We start from the raw sequence: 21,870 nt of genomic DNA, 5'->3' as shown, positions 1-21,870 counted from the left end.
CCCTCCTCTACCAGTTCAGCAGCAGGCCAAGGCCACATCTTGTTCTGGCTACCAAAGCCTTCCTCACAACTGCTGGCCACTGGGAGAACCACTACCTGAGAAATGTCAAAGAGGAAATCAGAGGCATTCCCAAGTACTTCAATCAAGTCACCCCCTCACTCCACCTCCCTGTGCGGCCCCCCCCCCCCCTACTTTTTAGCATCAACCAGAGCAACTTCTTGATGAAGACATGTGGTGAAGAGTCAGAGAGATTCGGATGAAGAAACAAAGGAAAACAACGGGAAGGCCTCTTGGGCAGGGCAAATTAATTGAAATTGACTTGAGTTCTTATAGACGGCAGAATAAGTATCCTGGCAACATTCCTGAAGTGACCTGAACACAAGCAGTTGAATTGGGAGATCCTCAGGAGGAGGCAGGGACCCCTGAGAATCTTAATAGAGATAAAAGGGGTAGGTCTGGAGACAAGGGTATTTTTTTTGATTATACCCTACCTATCTCCACACCAAAACCTGTTCCTCTGGTGGTGGGGAGGGGAAGAGATGCCCAGCAAACACATTCCCAATAATGTTGACAAGCAGGAAGGGAGAGGAGCTAACACATATTAGAGTTCCCTCTACAGAAGTATTTAGATACATCAGATAATTGAGACTAAATGCAATATTCCGGCTCAGGGATCAAGATTTAAGTTATAACTTGAAGGAGTGACCACTATTGGGTGCTGAACTGTATTAAGTCATAACCATTATGGTACCAAGTTAGATCAGTCATCTTTAAGGCTTAAACCAGCACAGAAAGAAAATGTGAATGAAGCTCCTTTAAGGAACCAGACACATGTTGCTTCCTCTACCTGGACCATTATTTTTCTTATCCTTCAAGTTCCAGCTTAAATGTTATGATTTTGAAAGGATCTCTTCTGGCTACCCTATCTAAAGCAATGCCCTCTTGCCAAACCCTAACCACATTTCCTATCAGTGTACTCTTTTTTCTTTTTCTTATGCCTTATAACTATCTAACAGCAAATTTTCTTGTCTCCTCACTCAGGGCAGTGGCCAGATTAAGGGGTGGGCAAAAGTAGGCTTATTGTTATAATATAAATAAGTAATACAATAATTAATAAATAATGATACAAGAATAAACTCTGTTTCGTGTACTCACAACTGCAAACCTGCTTTTACCCACCCTGTATATGTGGTTCACCATTTTATTCTCATCACTACGAACAAGATTTAAGAGTCACATTAAACTGTAATGTAACTTTAAGTATGCCATAGTTAAAATGACAAGCAACTTTAAAGAAACACACAAAAAGACCAAAAAAACCCCAAGAAACAAAAAACAAAACCCCACCAAACCCAAAAAACCAATGCCCACTGGCACCTATGACAGCATGAGCAGATGGGCCTAAAAAATGGATACCAAATAAAGAGAAGCAGGGCAATGAGCCTAGTGAGAGATAGAGGATATTCGTTCTTATTCTCTGTGCTTAGATTACGATGTTTTTTTCATTATATCAGTACTAAAGGCCTGGTGCACGGATTTTTGCACTGGTGGGGTCCCTTGGCCTGGCCTGCGGGGACTGGGCTGAAACCATCTCTCCAACATCCCCTGAGGGGTCCCGGATTGTGAGAGGGAAGGTCTCGGGGGACACACCCTGGAATCGGGCTCCCTCCTCTCTGGTTATGGGTGCGTTATTCGAGAACCTCAGCTACCAAGTCACCGCAGCTCAGCAGCTGCCGTGTTGAGCATCTGCCCCCTGGTGGTCATTGTGTGTCACAGCTATTGGCTGGTCAGCTGGTTGCTTAGGCTTTTATATATATAGAATACCAACATTTTTTTAAATTTGGTAGACGTGATAGGTATAAGATTGGCAAAATTAAGTGTCAAAGTGACCAATTTGCTTGTCAAACAGAACTAATCCAATTTCATCTGAATTCTTATCCCCCCCCCCCTTTTTTGTTAATCTTCACATGAGGATATTTTTTCCATTGCTTTTTAGAGAAAGAGGAAGGGAGGCTGGGGGGCGGAGAGAGAGAGAGAGAAACATTGTGTGAGAGAGACACATCGACTGGTTGCCTCCAGCACAAGCCCCGACCAGGAGCAGGGAGCGAACCCGCATCCCAGGTACTTGACTTTGACCAGGAATTGAACCATGACCTCCTGGTTCATGGGTCAATGCTCAACCACTGAGCAACACTGGCTGGGCTATTTGTTGTTCTTTTGATAATGGTCATTCTAACAAGCCTGAGGCAATTATCTCACTGTGGTTTTTATTTAAATTCCCCTGTCATAGGAGCCAGTGGGCATTGGTTTTTTGGGTTTGGTGGGGTTTTGTATTTTGTTTCTTGGGGTTTTTTGGTCTTTTTGTGTGTTTCTTTAAAGTTGCTTGTCATTTTTAACTATGGCATACTTAAAGTTATATTACAGCTTAATGTGGTTTTTATTTAAATTCCCCTAATGATTAATGTCTTGTTCAGCACCTTACAAGACATCTGGCCATCTATTTGTTTTTTTCAGAAAAATGTCTATTCAGAGATTCCTATTTTTTAATTAAAAAAAATTTGTTTTTGCTGTTGAGTTGAATGAGTTCTTCATATGTTTTGCTAAGTATTAACCCCTTATCAGATATATGATTTGCAAATATTTTCTCCCTTTTTATTTTGTTGATGGATTACTTTGCTATGCAAAGCTTTTAAGTTTGATGTAGTGCCACTTGTTTATTTTTGCTTTTACTTTTGGTGTCACATTGAAAAAAATCATTGCCAAGCCCTGACCAGTGTAGCTCAGTTAGTTGGAGTATCATCTGTGCACCTAAAGGTTGCCAGTTTGATTCCCGGTCAGGGTACATGCCCGGGTTGCTGGCTCAATCCCAGGTGGGGGTTGTGCAGGAGGCAACTGATCGATGTTGTGCTGTCACATTCATGTTTCTCTTTGTCCTTTCCTTTCTCTATAAAAATCAATAAAAATATATTTTTTAAAAAATCACTGGCAAAACCTTACTGCCTGTTTTCTTCTAGGAGTTCTATGGTTTCAGCTCTTATGTTCAGGTCTTTAATGCATTTTGAGTTGATTTTTGGGTATGATGTAGGATACTTGTCAATTTTCATTTTTTTGCATGTGGCAGTCTAGTTTTCTCAACACTATTTATTGAAGAGACTGTTCTTACCCCATTATATATTCTTGTTTCTTGAGATAGGTATTTATCACTATGAACTTCCTTCTTGGAACTGCTTTTGCTGCATCCCATAAATTTTGGTATGTTATATCTCCACTAGAGGCCCGGTGCACGAAATACGGGCATGGGGCGGGGGAGGGAGGTGTGTCCCTCAGCCCAGCCTGAACCCTCTCCAATCTGGGACCCCTTGAGGGATGCTGGACTGCCTAAATCCTTGGGCCTAAACGGGCAGTCAGACATCCCTCTCACAATCCAGGGCTGCTGGCTCCCAACCACTCGCCTGCCTACCTGATTGCCTCTAACTGCTTCTGCCTGCTAGCTTGATCACCCCCTAACCATTCCCCTGCCAGCCTGATCGACACCTAACTACTCCCCTGCGGCCCGATTGCCCCTAACTGCCCTCCCCTGCCGGCCTGGTCATCCCCAACTGCCCTACCCTGCTGGCCTGGTCACCTCTAACTGTCCTCCCCTGATGGCCTGGTTGCCCCTGTCCTCCCCTGAAGGCCTGACTGCCCCCAACTGCCCTCCTCTGCTGGCCTGGTCACCCCTAACTACCCTCCCCTGCAGGCCTGACCTCCCCCAACTGCCCTCCCCTGCAAGCCTGGTCACTCCCAACTGCCCTCCCCTGCAAGCTATCTTTTGTTCACATGGGGGCAGCCATCTTTGACCACATGGGGGTGGTCATCTTGTGTGTTGGAGTAATGGTCAATTTGCATATTACTGCTTTATTATATAAGATTTTTGTTTGTCTCAAGTTAATTTTTTAAAAATATATATTTTTACTGATTTCAGAGAGTAAGGGAGAGGGAGAAAGAGAAAAAAATCAATGATGAGAGAGAATCATTGATCGGCTGCCTCCTGCACATTGCTACTGAAGATCGAGCCTGCAACCTGGGCACGTGCCCTTTCCTGGAATTGAACCCTGGACCTTTCATTCCTCTATCCACTGAGCCAAACCAGCTAGGGCTCAAGTTAATTTTTAATTTATCTGTTGATTTCATCTTTAACTCATTGGTCATTCAGTAGCACATTGTTTAATCTCCACATACTTGTGAATTTTCCAGTTTTTCTTTTATAATTGATTTCTAGTTTTATACCACTGTGGTCGGAAAACATGCTTAGCATAATTTCAATTCTATTAAATTTATTAAGACTTATTCTGTGGCCTAATATATGATCCATGTGCACTTGAAAGACTATATATTCTGTTGCTTTTGGATGGAATGTTCTGTATATATCTGTTAAGTCCATGTGGTCTAACATGTTTAAGGCTGATGTTTCCTCATTGATTTTTCTGTCTGAATGATCAATCCACTGACGTAAGTTGCAGTATTACAGTGCTCTACCATTATTGTATTGTTGTCTATTTCTTCCTTTAAATTTATTAATATTTGCTTTATATATTTAGGTGCTCCTATTTGAGTATATGTTTACAAATGTTATATCCTCTTGATGGATAGACCTCTTTATTATTATATAACACCTTCGTCTCTTATTAGAGATTTTGTTTTAAAGCTAATTTTGGTGGATAGGAGTATAGCTACCCCAACTTCCTTTTGGTTTCCTTTTTCCATTCCTTCACTTTTAGTCTCTGTGTGTCCTTACATTTAAAGCAAGTCTCCTTGTAGACAGCATATAAATAGGTCTTTTATTTTTATTCTTTTCAGTCCCTCTACATTGTCAGATTGAAGAATTTAGTTCATTTACATTTAGAGTAATCATTACTAGGTATGAACTTAATGCCTTTTTAGTTGTTTTATGATGTTTCAGTAGTTGCTCTGTTTCTTCTTCTCTTGCTCCCTTCCTTTATGATTTGATAACATCCTTTAGTGGTGTGATAAGTGGGTTGCTTTATCTTTTATGTATTTACTATAGGTTCATGCTTTGTGATTACCAAATGGCTTACATATAACAACTTATATCTATAACTGTCTATATTAAGTTGATAGCAAGTTAAGCTTGATTGCATTCTAAATCTCAACATTTTTATTCTCCTTCCCCATGTTTTATTAATCTCTATAAAAACAATGAAAAAACTGAAAAAGTGGGCCAATATCAACCTAAGAAACTAAAAAAACAACCCCATTTACCACTGTAACAAAAAAAATTAATATACGTAGGAATAAACTTAACTAAGGGGGTAAAAGACCTGTACTGGGAAAACTACAGGACGTTGAAAAAAGAGATAAAGACATAAACAAATGGAAGAATATACCATGTTCATGGATTGGTAGAATCAACATCATTAAAATGTCCATACTACCTCAAGTAATCTATAGATTCAATGCAATCCCTATTAAAATACCAATGGCATATTTCATAGACCTAGAACAAACTCTCCAAAAACTCATATGGGGGGAAAAAATCCGAGTAGCAGCAGCAATCTTGAGAAAGAAGAACAAATTTGGAGGGATCACAATATTAGATATCAAGCTATATTACAAAGCCACTGTTCTCAAAACTGCCTGGTACTGGCACAAGAACAGACATATAGACCAACAGGACAAAACAGAGAGCCCAGAAATCAACCCAAGCCATTATGCTCAATTAATATTTGACAAAAGAGGTACGAGATACAATGGAATCAAGACAGTCTCTTCAATAAATGGTGTTGGGAAAATTGGAGAGATACATGCAAAAAAATGAAGGTAGAATACCAACTTACACCATACACAAAAATAAACTCAAAATGGATACAGGACTTAAACGTAAGATGGGAAACCATAAAAATCTTAGTAGAATCCATAGGCAGCAAAATATCAAACATATGTTGTAGCAATATCTTTACTGATACAGCTCCTAGGAAAATGGAAATTAAGGAGAAAATAAACAAATGGGACTACATCAAAATAAAAAGCTTCTTCACAGCAAAAGAAACCATCAACAAAACAACAAGAAAGCCTACTGCATGGAGAACATATTTGCCAATGTGACATCGGATAAGGGTTTAATCTCCAAAATTTATAGGGAACTCATACAACTTAACAAAAGGAAGATTAATAATCTAATAAAAAATGGGCAAAGGACCTAAATAGACACTTCTTGAAAGTGGACACATAGAAGGCCAAGAGACATATGAAAAAAATGCTCAAAGTCACTAATCATCTGAGAGATGCAAATTAAAACAACGAGGTACCATCTCACATCTGTCAGAATGGCTATCATCAACAAACAAGTACTGGCGAGGATGTGGAGAAAAAGGAACCCTCGTGCACTACTGGTGGGAATGCAGACTGGTGCAGCCGCTGTGGAGAACAGTATGGAGTTTCCTTAAAAAATTAAAAATGGAACTCCTATTTGACCCAGTACTTCCACTTCTAGGAATATATCCCAAGAAACCAGAAACACCAATCAGAAAGGACATATGCCCCCCTATGTTCATAGCAGCACAATTTACAATAGCTAAGGTTTGGAAATAGCCTAAGTGCCCATCAGCAGATGAGTGGATTAAAAAACTACTGTATATCTGCACAATGGAATATTACATTGCTATAAAAAAGAAAGAACTATTAACCATTCGCAACAGCATGGATGGAACTGGAGAGCTTTATGCTAAGCGAAATAAGCCAGTCAGAGAAGGATAAGTATCACATGATCTCACTCATTTGTGGAATATAATGAACAATATCAACTGATGAACAAAAAAAGATCCAGAGACATAGAAACATTGAACAGACCGTCACACCTCAGAGGGAAGGTAGGGGAGGGTGAAGGGGTGGGGGTAAGAGATCAACCAAAGGACTTGTATGCATGCATATAAGCATAACCAATGGACAAAGACAGTAGGGGGGTGAGGGCATGTGCTGTGGGGTGGGAGCAGCTGGGGAGAGGTCAATGGGGGAATAAAGGAGACATATGTAAAACTTTCAACAATAAAGAATTTAAATTAAAAAAAATTTAAGATTTCACTGTTAGATATCACTTGAGAAAGAAAAGCACTGTGTATAGTCAACTGGTATATAGATACTGTCTCAATGTAAACAATTTTTTTCTAGCAAAATCTCACTGTATCTAAGTTTTCAAATTTATTTAATTTGTTGTAATCACAAAATGTGATCTGCATGATATACATTTTTTAATAAGTATTTAGCCTTCTTTTGTAGCCTAGTCCAAGGTAATTTTTTGGTAAATGTTTCAACAAATGTGCTTGAAAAAGATATATTCTCTATGTGTTAGGTGAAATGCCCAATATCTGCCCATTAATCAAGCATGCTTATTGAGTTTATTGGGTTATCTGTATGCACATTATTTTTTTTCCATTTTGTTTACTGACCTTATGTTTGCTCTTTTATTAGAAATACTCTTTAATTTAAAAAAAAGAAACTCTGGAAATTAACCCAAGGCTTGCAGAAAACTAGGAAGTATTTATGCAAGGAAAATAGCTGGTTTTCAATAAAAATAGCTTTGTACCATTTTAACTTGCCCTAGGGATTCCCCCATTCTCCAGCAGTAGCATTGAAAAGTAATAGCCTGTATTTCTGGTTCAGCCTGGTGGTCACCAGAATAAACATAACACAGTTGTGGAGTGTTCTCAAAGCCTTATCCCAAAGAACTTTCATTATTTGTCTTGTGAGATGGATTCTATAGAAAACTCCACCTACAGAATGTTATTTGACCTGTCTTGGGAGCTTGCTGATTGTAAAATACTTTCTCCCTTGCGGGTGGAAGGATGGGTTGGAGAAGTTGTTAGAAAAGAATTACAGCACTAGCCACCTGCTTGGTTCAGTGGATAGAGTGGCAGCCTGTGGAATGAAGGGTCCTGGGTTCGATTCCAGTCAAGGGCACATCCCAGGGTTGCAGGCTTGATCCCCAGTAGGGGGTGTGCACAAAGCAGCCGATGATGATTCTCTCTCATCACTGATGTTTCTATCTCTCTCTCTCCCTCTCTCTGTAATCAATAAAAATATATATTTTTTAAAAAGCAAGAATTACAAGCAAGTATCTCAACTTTTTAGCTGTGTAAGATAGTGAATAATAGTCGGAGCAAACAACAGACTAACCAAAAACTTAAAAGAAAAAGCTGGGAAATAAGATTTCCATGAAAGCTTTGAAAAACTTCGACACATTCCTGAGAATCTAAAAGGCCATGCACATGTAAACAGCTGTTGCATTTCAAGACCTGAGAAAACTAAGCTCTCACCTCTGGCTAAACTTGAGGCTCCCCAAAAGCAGGATGTGAAGGCAAAGGAAAGGCTTTCAATTGATTAACTATTTATAGTGCCCTCTACCCCCATAACCTTTGACAAAGCCTGGGAAATTTAATTGGTTCAAGGTGTTTAAGGAAATCTCCATCTAATCAATAGCTGCTCACTAAGCTAACCAAGTAGAGACTTCAATGGCCAGACAAAAAAATAAAAGAATTCATCACTAGCAAACCAATCCTACAGGAAATACTAGAGGCAGTTATTCAGGCTTAAATGACAGGACACCAAACAGTAACTCAAATCCACATGAACAAATAAAATAAACACCAGTAATGGTAACTTCATAGGTAAATATAACAATACAGTTTAAATGTACTTTTTTCTTATAACCCCTTTACTCCTATCTGATCTAAGTGACTACTGCATAAAGCACCAAATATAAATCTGTGTTAATAAGTACACAATGCATAAAAATGAATGGGGATGGGGAAGAGAACAGAAATTAATACACACACACATACTTTTAAACACACACACATACATATTTTTAAAGTTAAGTTGGCATAATCCAAACTAGTTCTTTATAAATTAAGATGTTAACTGTAATCTCCAGAACAACTATAGAAAATGATTTTTAAAATATATATAGTAGAAGAAACAAGAGAATTAAAATGGTTCAATAGAAAATACCTATTTAACACAAAAGAAGTCAGAAATGGGCGAACTAAGGAAAAAAAGAAACATAAGACATTTTATAGAAAACAAATAGCACAATGGCAAATGTAAATGAATTAAACTCCCCAACTAAAAGATAGGGATAGGCAGAATATATTTATAATAAAATATGATCAAAATATATGGGATTTGGGGGAATAAAAATATTTTGCCATTGTGGTGTTTGATACCAGACTTTGTAAATACACTAAAAAATAACTAACTTGTACAATTTAAAAGTGAAAAAATAAACAATCCCACTTTCCATTGCAACAAAAAAATTAAGATACTTAGGAATAAACTTAACCAAGGAGGTAAAAGACTTGTACACGGAAAACTATAGGACATTGAAAAAAGAGATAGAGGAAGATATAAACAAGTGGTAGAATATACCATGTACATGGATCGGTAGAATTAACATCATTACAATTTCTATACTACCCAAAGCAATCTATAGATTCAATGCAATCCCTATTAAATTACCAATGACATATTTCACAGATCTAGAACAAATACTCCAAACATTTATATGGAACCCAAAGAGACCCTGAATAGCTGCAGCAATCTTGAGAAAGAAGAACAAAGTTGGAGGGATCACAATACCAGATATCAAGTAATAACACAAAGCCACTATAATCAAAACAGCCTGGTATTGGCACAAGAAGAGGCATATAGTTCAATAGAACAGACAGAGACCCCAGAAATCGACCCAAGCCATTACACTCTAATATTTGACAAAGGAGGCACGAGCATACAATGGAGTCAAGACAGTCTCTTCAATAATTGGTGCTGGTAAAATTGGACAGATATATGCAAAAAATAAAAAATGAAACTAAACCACCAACTTATACCATAACACAAAAAAACCCTCAAAATGGACAAAATACTTAAATGTAAGTCATGAAACCATAAAAATCCTAGAAGAAACCATAGGCAGCAAAATCTCAGACATCGCTCGCAGCAATGTATTTGCGCATACATCTCCTAGGTCAGTGGTTGGCAAACTGCGGCTTGTGAGCCACATGCGGCTCTTTGGCCCCTTGAGTGTGGCTCTTCCACAAAATTCCACATGTGGGCATGCATGTACAGTGCAATTGAAACTTCGTGGCTCATGCGCAGAGGTTGGTATTTTGTGGAAGAGCCACACTCCAGGGGCCAAAGAGCCGCATGTGGCTCGTGAGCTGCAGTTTGCCGACCACTGACCTAAGTCAAAGGCAACTAAGGAGAAAATAAACAAATGGGACTACATCAAAATAAAAAGCTTCTGCACAGCAAAAGAAACCATCAACAAAACAACAAGAAAGCCCACTGCATGGGAGAACACATTTGGCAATGATACATCTGATAAAGGGTTAGTATCCAAAATATATAAGGAACTCATACAACTTAATGAAAGGAAGACAAACAATCCAATTACAAAATGGGCAAAGGACCTAAATAGACACTTCTCCAACGGGGACATACAGATGGCAAAGAGACACATGAAAAAATGCTCAAGGTCACTGATCATTAGAGAGATGCAAATTAAAATGACAAGGAGGTACCACCTCACACCTGTCTGAATGGCTACCATCAACAAATCAACAAATGACAAATGCTGGATGTGGAAAAAAAGGAACCCTTATACACTTCTGGTGGGAATGCAGACTGGTGCAGCCACTGTGGAAAATAGTATGGAGTTTCCTCAAAAAACTAAATATGGGACTGCCATTTGACCCAGCAATCCCACTTCCAGGAATATATCCTAAGAAACCGAAATACCAATCAGAAAGCAAGTATGTACTCCTATGTTCAAAGCAGCACAATTTACAATGGCTAAGATCTAGAAACAGCCGAGTGCCCATCAGTAGATGAGTGGATAAAAAAGCTGTGGTACATTTACACCATGGGATATTATGCAGTAGTAAAAAAGAAGGATCTTTTACCCTTTGAAACAGCATGGAGGGACCTGGAGAGTATTATGCTAAGTGAAATAAGTCAGTCAGAGAAAGACAAGTATCACAAGATCTCACTCATATGTGGAATCTAAGTAACAAAATAAACTGATGAACAAAACAGATCCAGAAGCATAGAAGCATGGAACAGACTTTGAATCTCAGAGGGAGTAGGTGGGTGGGAAGAGATTAACCAAAGAACTTGTATGCATATATGCATAACCATGGACACAGACAATAGGGAAGTTGAGGTCTAGAGTGGGGGCGGGCTATAAGGGTACAATGGGTGAAAAAAGGGGACATATGTAATACTTTCAACAATAAAGATTTTTTTTAAAGTGAATATTATAATATGTGATTTATATTTCAAGATAAAATCTAAAAAGCAAAACTAATATTTATAGTTTTGTCTATCTGTAAATAATTGCCTTAACCTATGACATGTAATAAACTCAGATTTTTATCAATGCATAATTTGAATCATATTCTTTAAGACTGTGAAGTGGAAGTGACTCATTTGCTGGCAAATTTGTGGGGGACTAAAATTGATCACTTTTAGTTTAGTTTTTCCTAAACTTTATACAGATGCTATAATATTAAATAATATATTTTACATTTGAGAAATTTATAAATTATACACATATGCTTAGGCCTGATCTAGACTTTGAATAGGTATAAACAGTTACATGTCATTTAAGTCATGAAATGTTCACTATTTTAAAGCTCTTAAAACAAACATGTTTCTAGAATCTATTTCTACCTTTGCGGATGTCCTAAGAGTTTAATTTACATTGATTAACAGAACAGAAAATACAAAGTTAGGTTGTAAGCACAAAAATGTCACACATACAAAATTAATGATTACACATCACTAAAAATTTAAAATAATCGTATTCATTAAAACATTAAACAGATTAAGAAAAAAAGGATTGGAGAGAGAACAGTTGTGCCAGGGAAGACTAGAGCCAAAGTTGTTAAGTTTACAAATCTGAACATTTGTGATTCTATCCAGAATGAAAGCAAACAGATTTTCAAGAATGTTCAAACAGGTTATATATTACTTAATAAGAAATCCATTTAAGATTAATGCTTGTGTTTCTCCATCATGCAGCAAGAGTGTGGTTGCTACTGCCTCTGTTGCTATGTGTTTGCATACCCCAGAGTTTCTAATAGGTTCATTCCATTCCACCAGCTTCTTCTATTGGCCAGATTTCAAGACCATGGACAATTTTAGATTAAACCTTTAGAAACATAATAATGTAAACTGCCTAAAAATAATGATACAAATGATAAAAAATAAAAGAATGGGCAAATACACACACACACACACACACACACACACAGGATGGGGCAAAAGTAGGTTCACAGTTTTTCTTATGGAAAATAATACAATAATTAATAAATAATACAAGAATAAATTCTGTTTTGTGTACTCACAACTGTAAACCTACTCTTGCCCCACCCTATATATTCTGTATATAAGACTAGAACTATGAAAAAGGATGTAACAGATAAAGAAGATATTCAGTTTATGAGAGACTAATATATGTAATGCTATACTAATACATTTGAAAATCTGAATTAATTCCAGGAAAAACAAATGACCAAAATTGACTAATGAAGTATAAATCTAACTAGAAGAACACTACAAAAATTTTTGAAGAATTACCTCAAACTTAGACTCCAGGCCTAGATGGTTTTATAGGTGAGTTCTTTAAAACTTTTAAGAACAAGTAAGTCCCATTTGTAAAAACTGTTCCAGAGTACAGAAAATTAGGGAGTTTCAATTCATATATGAAGCTGGTCTAACCCTGATATCAAAACCTGACAAAGCACAAAAAATGAAAATTACACACTAATTTCCCTTATGGGTAGAGATACAAAGATCCTACATAATATACTTGAAAACAGAAACTAAAAGAATACTGAAAGATTACAGATCTTGATATGAACAGGACAATCATTCTAGTGAATAAAAGAAGGGTTCACATTGGGGACTATCTTTATATAATATATCATATCATGAGGTCAAAGAAGAAGTACCACATAACAATGTCAATAGATATTCAAAAAGCATTTGATGAATTTTAATATTCATGTCTCATAAATTAAAGTCTTAGTCAACTAGAAATGATACATTTTTAACATCAAAGAACTGTAAGAGCAAATGATGCCTAACACTGCTATTATTTAAAATCAGAAGGAAAATCTATTAAATGTAATAAAGAGAATGAGGAAGATATACAGAATAAACTCTGCCCAGAAGAGTCAAAAGAACTGAAAAATTAAGATTAAATGAAGTTCAGTAAATATAAAATTTGCAACATAAATAACAGAACTCTATAGATATCCTATAAACCAAAACAAACCAATAGGAAAATATATTTTTCATAATATAAATAACATAAGTAAAATGTAAAAATTAACAAGGAATATATTTAAGAAAAAATAAGTGAACCTGATTGAAGGAAAAAAGCCTCAAAGTTTACTAAAGGGCATAAGAAAGATTTAAGTTAAGAAACATAGTCCTACATTATCTTCTATTTTTCAGTTTTACTATTAAGAAGTTCAATGCTATAACCAATGGACACAAGACACTGGGAGGAGGGGAGGAGGGCATGTGTGGGGATTGGGGGGTAGGGGAGGCTGGGGAAGGTCAATGGGGAAAAAAAGGAGACATATGTACTACTATGTGTAATACTTTAAATAATAAAATAAAATTTAAAAAAGAAAAACAAAACATAACAAAATAATTCAATGCTAGCCTGCCTGGCATGGCTCAGTGGTTGAGTGTCGACCTAGGAACCAGGAGGTCAGGGTTTGATTCCTGGTCAGGGCACAGGTTGTGGGCTCGATCCCCGGTGTGGGACATGCAGGAGGAGCCAATCAATCATTCTCTCTCATCACTGATGTTTCTAGCTCTTTCTCCCTATCTGAAATATATAGCCTATCTAATAAAAGAGAAACATGGTAATTAGCATACATCCGCTACACTTCCCATTGGCTAATCAGGGCGATATGCAAATTAACTGCCAGCCAAGATGGCGGCCGGCAGCCAGGCAGCTTGAAGCTAACATGAGGCTTGCTTGCTTCAGTGACGGAGGACTCCAACGTTCCCTGCCTGCCTTGCCGGCCTCTGAGCCTGCACTCTGAAACATAGTTACAAATATAGAAGCTAAGCAAAACCCCAGAAACCTGCTTTCAGCTCGCCGGGATCTCAGAGCTGGAGTTGATACAGAGTTTCGATTATAGAACCCAAACAAACCAGATACTTGCTTTCAGCAGCAGAGGCCTCAGAGCTGGAGCCAGAGCTAAAGCTGGCCCAGAATAAAAAGAAAAAAAAGAAGAAAAAGGAGTGGTTGGGAGCTTCAGTCACACGCCAGCCTGAAAACAGCCCTCAGCCCCTCACCCAGACTGGCCAGGCACCCCAGTGGGGACCCCCATCCTGAAGGGTGTGTGACCAGCTGCAAACAGCCATCATCCCCTAACCCAGGCTGGCCAGCACCCCAGTGGGGACCCCACCCTGAAGGGTGTGTGACCAGCTGCAAACAGCCATCATCCCCTAACCCAGGCTGGCCAGCACCCCAGTGGGGACCCCACCCTGAAGGTTGTGTGACCAGCTGCAAACAGCCATCATCCCCTCACCCAGGCTGGCCAGGCACCCCAGTGGGGACCCCCACCCTGATCCAGGACACCCTTCAGGGCAAACCAGCCGGCCCCCACCTGTGCACGAGGCCTCTATCATATATAGTAAAAGGGTAATATGCCTCCCAGCACCGGGATCAGTGGAGCCGCGAGGCCTCTTAGCACCGGGATCAGTGTGACAGGGGGCAGTGCCCAAACCCCCTGATCGCCCTGCGGCTCTGTGTGTGACAGGGGGCGGGGCCACAACCTCCCTATCCGCCCTGCTCTGTTCGTGACAGGGGACGGTGCCCCAACCCCCTGATCAGCCCTGCTCTGTGCCTGATAGGGGGGACCTCCCCAACCCCCTGATTGGCCCTGCTCTGTGTGTGACAGGGTGCGGCACGCCAACCCCGCCCCCCCATGGGCCCTGCTCTGTGACGGGGTAGAGCCATAACCTCCCCATCGGCCCTGCCCTGAGTGTGAGAGTGGCGGCGCCCCAAGCCCCTGATCGGCCCTGCTCTGTGGGTCATAGAGGGCAGCGCCCCAACCCCCCCTCCACGGGCCCTGCTCTGTGTGTGATGGGGTAGAGCCATAACCTCCCCATCGGCCCTGCCCTGAGTTTGACAGGGTGTGGCGCCCCAACCCCCTGATCCGCCCTGCTCTTTGTGTGACAGGGGGGAGCTCCCCAACCCCGATGGGCCCTGTTCTGTGCGTGACAGGGGGCAGCGCCCCAACCCCCTGAACGGCCCTGCTCTGTGCGTGACAGCGGATGGCGCCGCAACCTCCCCATCGACCCTGCCTTGAGTGTGACAGGGGGCGGTGCCCCAACCCCCCAATCGGCCCTACCCTGAGCGTGACTGAGGGTGGCATCGCAACCTCCCAATCCGCCCTGCTCTGTGCATGACTGGGGGCGGCGCCCCAATTCCCCAATTGGCCCTGCTCTGAGCCTGACCAGGGGCTGCACCTAGGGATTGGGCCTGCCATCTGCCACCCGGGAGCAGGCCTAAGCCAGCTGGTCGTTATCTCCCAAGGGGTCCCAGACTGTGAGAGGGCACAGGCCGGGCTGAAGGACCTCCCTCCCCCCCCCCCCGAGTGCACAAATTTTTGTGCACCGGGCCTCTAGTATATATATATATGAGAAATATAGTCCTAGCTGTAAAGGTAATTTTTCTGAAATAAATTTTCGCATAATTCCTTTGATGTTTCCTTTTTTAAAGTAAAAAAAAAAGATTCCAAACTTCATATGAAAAAAATTGGTGTGAAAATTAAAAATTGGTATAAAAACCAAGGAAATTTTTGAAAAAGAGGAATAATGATGGAAGACTGATCCTACTAGCTTTTAAAAAATTAATAGGTAAAATAGTTAAAAATGGTATGGTACTGAAATAGAATGATAAATGCATAGGAAGATAATTCAGTCCAGGAGACTATAGTAAGGTATGAGTTATATTATAGATTATTGTTAAAAGAAAAATAAATTCAATAAATAAAGTTTGGATAATTAATCATTCAGAAAAAAATAAAATGAGTCCATTATCTTTTGGCATTTACCAAAATAAATACTAGATGGACTAAAGGGTTGTATGTCAAAAATGAAATAAATATCTAGGAAAAATGCATGTGAGTATTTAGTTACTAATGGCATGAGGAAGTTGTAATCATAACAATGAATGGTACAAGCTATAAAAAAAGTAGACAGATCAAACTACTTATAAAAAATTAAAATTAAATAATAAATAGCAATCCTAAGAATTTATATTTTAATAGTTAATATTCTTAATATATAAAGGTTCTTGCTAAACTAGCACCCCAATTCTGATAATCTATATTAAATTATAGGGTCAAGAATGTTCACTGCAATGTTATTTGCAACTGTTCCTCCATTCAGAGAATTGTGTATATAGTGGAGACAAATTTAAACAATAGCAAGAATATATACATGAAGAAAAGGTGTTAGAAAAAAATAAAAATAAGTAAACCAAAATGTTTATTTTTAGGTAGTGAGATTACTGGTGCTGGTTTTCTTTTTTATACATTTACTAGAGGCCCAGTGCACAAAATTCATGCACAGGGGAGTATGTGTGTTGGGAGGGGGGGGGGGGGAGAGTCCCCTCAGCCCAGCCTGAACTCTCTCCAATCCGGGATACCTCGGGGGATGTCCGCCTCTGCCTGGCGGCCTGATCGCCCATAACCCCCCCCCGCCCCCCGCTGGCCTGGTCGCCTCTCAATGCCCCCCTGCTTGCCTGGTCGCCCCCAACTGCCCCCCACCCACCCTTGCCGGCCTGGTCGCCCCACACAGCCTGCTGTTTGGTCATTTGGTCGCCCCTCACTGCCCCCCCTGCCAGCCTGGTCGCTCCACACAGCCTGCTGAAAGCTTGAAGGTTCAATTCCCGGTAAAGGGCATGTACCTGGGTTGCAGGTTCAATACCTGGCCCCGGTTGGGGCACATGCATGAGGCAACCAATCGATGTGTCTCTCTCACATCAATGTCTCTCTCTTCTACTCTCTGTAAAAATCAATTTAAAAAATGTCCTCAGGTGAAGATAAATAACAAAATTAAAAACACATAAAAGGTTTGGGTTTATAAAATTTGTAAATAAAAAAAAACACATGTTTTAGTTTTTCCATATGCACTATTTTTTACTGCCGTCCACTTTCCTTCTAACTCTAGACATACCCCTCCTGTTATCTTTAAGAATTCTACAGAAATGCTTTTATTCAGCAATCCCATGCCACTGTCCCTTAACCTCAAATAGGCCTCCAGTCATCTAGATGAACTCTAGAGAAATCCTTTTATTTAGTAATCCTGTCCTTTGTTCAAATGCCAACAGAGAAATTTAGAGATGGAAGGAATATCAGCGATTTATAAGTTAAACTCTATATACCACTGTGATATTCACCAATGATAAATCATTGTAGCCAACTAGAGTACTTAAGCTCTTTAATACATCACCATGCCTGACACATATACATAATACTTACTTGTACTCATCATAGACTTCCTGTTTGGGCAGTGAAGTCTCAGGATGTTCCTCTAGAGTATTTCGAATCCAGAAAAAGGCATGCTTTTGTTGTGCCCGACTAGATGACATGGCATTCTGATCACTAATCATAAAACAAAAACACGTTTTAGCCAAACTAGACAATAATTCATTGAGAATTTTTGAGATAATGTTCCACTAAATAATTGTGTGTAAACACACTACAAATGACCAAACCTAACTCAGGACACGCAGGGGATGCCCAGCTATCTATATATAAGTCATCCTCCTGTGGTTGTGGACCATTTTCTGCAGCTAGTGTTGGACTAAAGTTAATATCTGGTTCCAGCCCACTTCACCATTTTTAAAGTGGCATAGGTGATGGAGCATTGGCAACATGAAGTATTTGTTTTGGCCAAAATTATCTCTAACTGGATAGTTGCTCACTTACTTGCCTGTTTATTTGCATAAACTTACCAAATCATCAAACTTTTAAAACAGAAGTTGTGGAAGCAATTGTTTACTTCCTATTTGCTTAGCATTCTCAAGTAACTACCCTGAAGTCTTACTAAAGCCCTCTATGCTCCAGAATATAACTCACACCAGAGTGATCTTAAAAGGACAAATATCCCCTACATTCCTTCCTATAACTAGGTCCCCTCTCCAGGCTAGCACCACCACTAAATATTGTAAGTTTTCATTATACGGCAGTGTATTTATAAACTAATTTCATGAAATGAACACCTAAGATAGATTAAGCTCCTCTATCGATTCTGACATCCATCTCAGCTAACTATAACAATTTATTTAATTCTAAAGAAGATACTGCGCAATTTTCTAGGACAGAAAATAATTAAAATAGTTATAAAATTTGGTCCAAGGAAAATGAGGTACAAGCAACAAAGTTTTCATTCCTTTTATTTGTACACACAATTTTAAAGTAACAGAATTTTCTTTGTATAAGTTATGTGAATAAAATTAATTCTGAGAAATATTTTAAAAGGGGTATAGGAACTTTAAGAACAGAATGCATGAACCACCAACGACTCTAAATTTTCTAGATGTAACAATATGTTTATATGAAAATATAGTAATACCCCCGCACACTTAAAACATCTTACATTTATCAGAAATTCATGCTTCCTATAGGCAATTCACTTTTTTCTTTTTAATATTCTGTGATATGCTCACCTGACAGTACCTAAAAAATTCTTACAGTTACTTTATTGCTCACAAACTTATATACTTATTCTTTGGTATTCTTTTCAATTTTCACAATTCCTATATACTGCATAAAAATAGTAATCTATTTATAAAACACATCCAAAACTGCATTTCACAGCATTTACCCAGGAACACAAATGAATTAGCAAAAACGGTAAGTAAACACTTAACCAAATGTGATCCAGAACTAAAAAGATCAACTGTTTGCCACTCTGCTTTCTGATGATTTTAGGAATAGTGTAAACAATAACAACCAAAACACACACCCACACCACACTTATACCTCAAGGATGTCCTATAAATACTGTAGGTTAGGCAAAGACAAGCAGACATACCTTTTCTCTCCATTGCTGAGACCAGAAGGCAGCTGAAGGTAGAGGTAGAGTTTCTCTAGGTCTGTAAACTTCTCAACTTCTTGCTGTTTACAAAGGATTGAAAAGAAAGATCATTTTAAAACAGTTTCTCTCTTAAAATTTATTAATAACTCTTTAAAAATAAAATACTATCTAAATTTAAACCAGATTGAATGAATCACCTGCCAAAGAAAACAAAATCTAGTCTTTTTTTCCCCTCATCATTAAAATAATACAGTTAAGATGTTGGATAAGTTTATTGCATGTAAAAAGTAAGAGAAAATGGAACTTTCCTATTAATGCTCATACTATAGGTCATCAGCGGTTCTCAACCTGTGGGTCGCGACCCCTTTGGCGGTTGAACGACCCTTTCACAGGGATCGCCTAGGACCATCATGCATATCAGATATTTACATTACGATTCACAACAGTAGAACATTACAGTTATGAAGTAGCAACGAAAATAATTTTATGATTGGGTCACAACATAAGGAACTGTATTTAAAGAGCCAGAAGGTTGAGAACCACTGCTCTAGGTCTAAATAAAATCATAGACAAAGTTTAGCACTTTTAATCACATTTAAAGAATGAAAAATATTAGACTGGGAGTCAAGAGAATATTTATTATTAGTTCTTAGCCTAGCCTTACAATTATAAAATAGATGAGATAATTTCTAGGATCCTTTCCTAATTCTCAAAAACCCAGAACATCCTATCACCTGTGGATGGAACAGAGTTTAAAAATACTGAAGTACAGCTAACAACCCTTTCCGCACTATGCAGATGTTAATTATTCTCTACTTGCAATAGTGGCTGCTACTTGGAGAACCAACTTACATGATTCTCTATAGCAGTGGTTCTCAACCTTACTAATGCCACGACCCTTTAATACAGTTCCTCATGTTGTGGTGTCCCCCAACCATAAAATTATTTTCGTTGCTACTTCATAACTGTAATTTTGCTACTGTTATGAATCGTAATGTAAACATCTGATATGCAGGATGTATTTCCATTGTTACAAATTGAACATAATTAAAGCATAGTGATTAATCACAAAAACAATATGTAATTATATATGTGTTTTCTGATGGTCTTAGGCGACCTCTGTGAAAGGTTGAGAATCGCTGCTCTCTAGCTACTGTTCTGTAACTAGGTCATTTTGTCTATAAATGTACCCTTTAAAGTAATTCTGCTACCTACAGGACCATATAGCTTTCTTTCCCAGCTGAATTTGCCACAGAACAAAAGCTTTAAATGTGCTACAAATACTATTACAATAATATCATAGTGAAATTTTGATAGTGCAATTAATTGTATTGCAAATGAAAATGTGGGCACATTATTCAAATTCCTGGTAGCAGAATTTATTCTTACGTAATAAAACACAGCTTAAACATAGATCCATTGTTTTTTTTAGAAAAGCTTAAAATCATATAACTTAGTCTATTCTTATTCTCATCAGAATTCATCCACAAAATAGCTTAATTTTAGAATTTGTCCAAAAAATAATTTAATCTATCAATTATGTGTAAATAACTCCTAAATCCTTTTTTTTTTCATTCCACTATCGATGGAACATTTTCCAATTAGCTTTCACTCTAATACCTAATAGATTTACCAGCAACATCCTTACAACTCTCCCCTTAAAAAAAAAAAAAAGGAAAACACACTGACATTTCCTTTCCCCAATTGTTACTTAATACTGTCTGTTCTCCAGTCCCCCAATGTTCAGTGTTTCGGAATCTGCTTAACTTTATTCTTCTTCTTTATTCTTCTTGGTGCATTTCACTTTAATCCTTTATTTATCCCTCTTAATTCTTTCCCGCATATTCTCCCAGCTACCCACTTAGTCTATGTCATTAGTTGTCTTTCTATTAACAATAAAGGAGAATTCATTTGTTCCTTTATTCAGTTTAGTTTCTGCCATGTTCCACAAATGATTTATAGTGACAATAAACTTATATGGCACATCACAACATACACAAAGGATGGAAATACATAGATGAACAACACAACAATTATCCTTGCCCTTCAGGAACTTAAAATGATTCTCAAATTATTAAAATGCCTAACTAGCTGGTTTCCCTGCCACTAACCTCTCCCCACTTTAATCTGTCTTAAATATAGTTCCTAAGGTACTTTCTATTGAATATTATTAACATCAACCACTTAATGCTAACAATGCCTATCATATTAAATCCAAAGTAGGTTATGTTACAAAAAAACCCTTTAAATATCATTATGGGCAAAGTTTGAGAAAATGTAATACAAAACATCATTTTCTGAATAAAGAAAATGTGAGCTACACACACACACACACACACACACACACACACACACACACACACAATGGAATATCATTCAGCCATAAAAAAGAACAAAATCGTTCCATGTATGAGAGTATGGATGAACCTTGGAGGTATTATGCCAAGTGAAGTAAATCAGACAGAAATAGATAAATATTACATGCTCTCCCTTACAGGTGGAATCTAAATAACAACAACCACCACCAACCAAAGAAAACAAACAAGTTCCCCCAATCTCTACCCCCTACACAAGGAGCTAAATGGATACAGAGAACAGATTGGTGGTGGCCTGAGGTCGGGGGAGGTGAAATGGGTAAAGGGATATAAAAGGTACACATTTCCAGTTATGAAATAAGCAAGCCGTGGAGATATAATGCACAGTGTGATGATAATTAATAATACTCCAAATAAGCAAGCA

The 21,870-nt window shown here is 38.5% G+C and overlaps 1 protein-coding gene across 3 annotated transcripts in view; it reads right to left on the bottom strand.

Moving 5' to 3' along the window:
- The window catches only part of RFX7 (regulatory factor X7), a 128,132-nt gene that overhangs the window by 14,050 nt on the left and 92,212 nt on the right, over window positions 1-21,870 (bottom strand). For all 3 annotated transcript variants that reach the window (XM_059700354.1, XM_059700362.1, XM_059700372.1), the window contains 2 exons: window positions 19,129-19,211; window positions 17,571-17,693 (listed from right to left, as the gene is read on the bottom strand). In XM_059700354.1, coding sequence (XP_059556337.1) covers window positions 17,571-17,693; window positions 19,129-19,211 — 206 coding nt within the window. The remainder of the gene's footprint in view (window positions 1-17,570; window positions 17,694-19,128; window positions 19,212-21,870) is intronic.

This window comes from Myotis daubentonii, chromosome 1 (assembly GCF_963259705.1).
Source record: "Myotis daubentonii chromosome 1, mMyoDau2.1, whole genome shotgun sequence".
Lineage (NCBI taxonomy): Eukaryota > Metazoa > Chordata > Mammalia > Chiroptera > Vespertilionidae > Myotis > Myotis daubentonii.
This window is presented reverse-complemented; position numbering and strand designations above follow the sequence as displayed.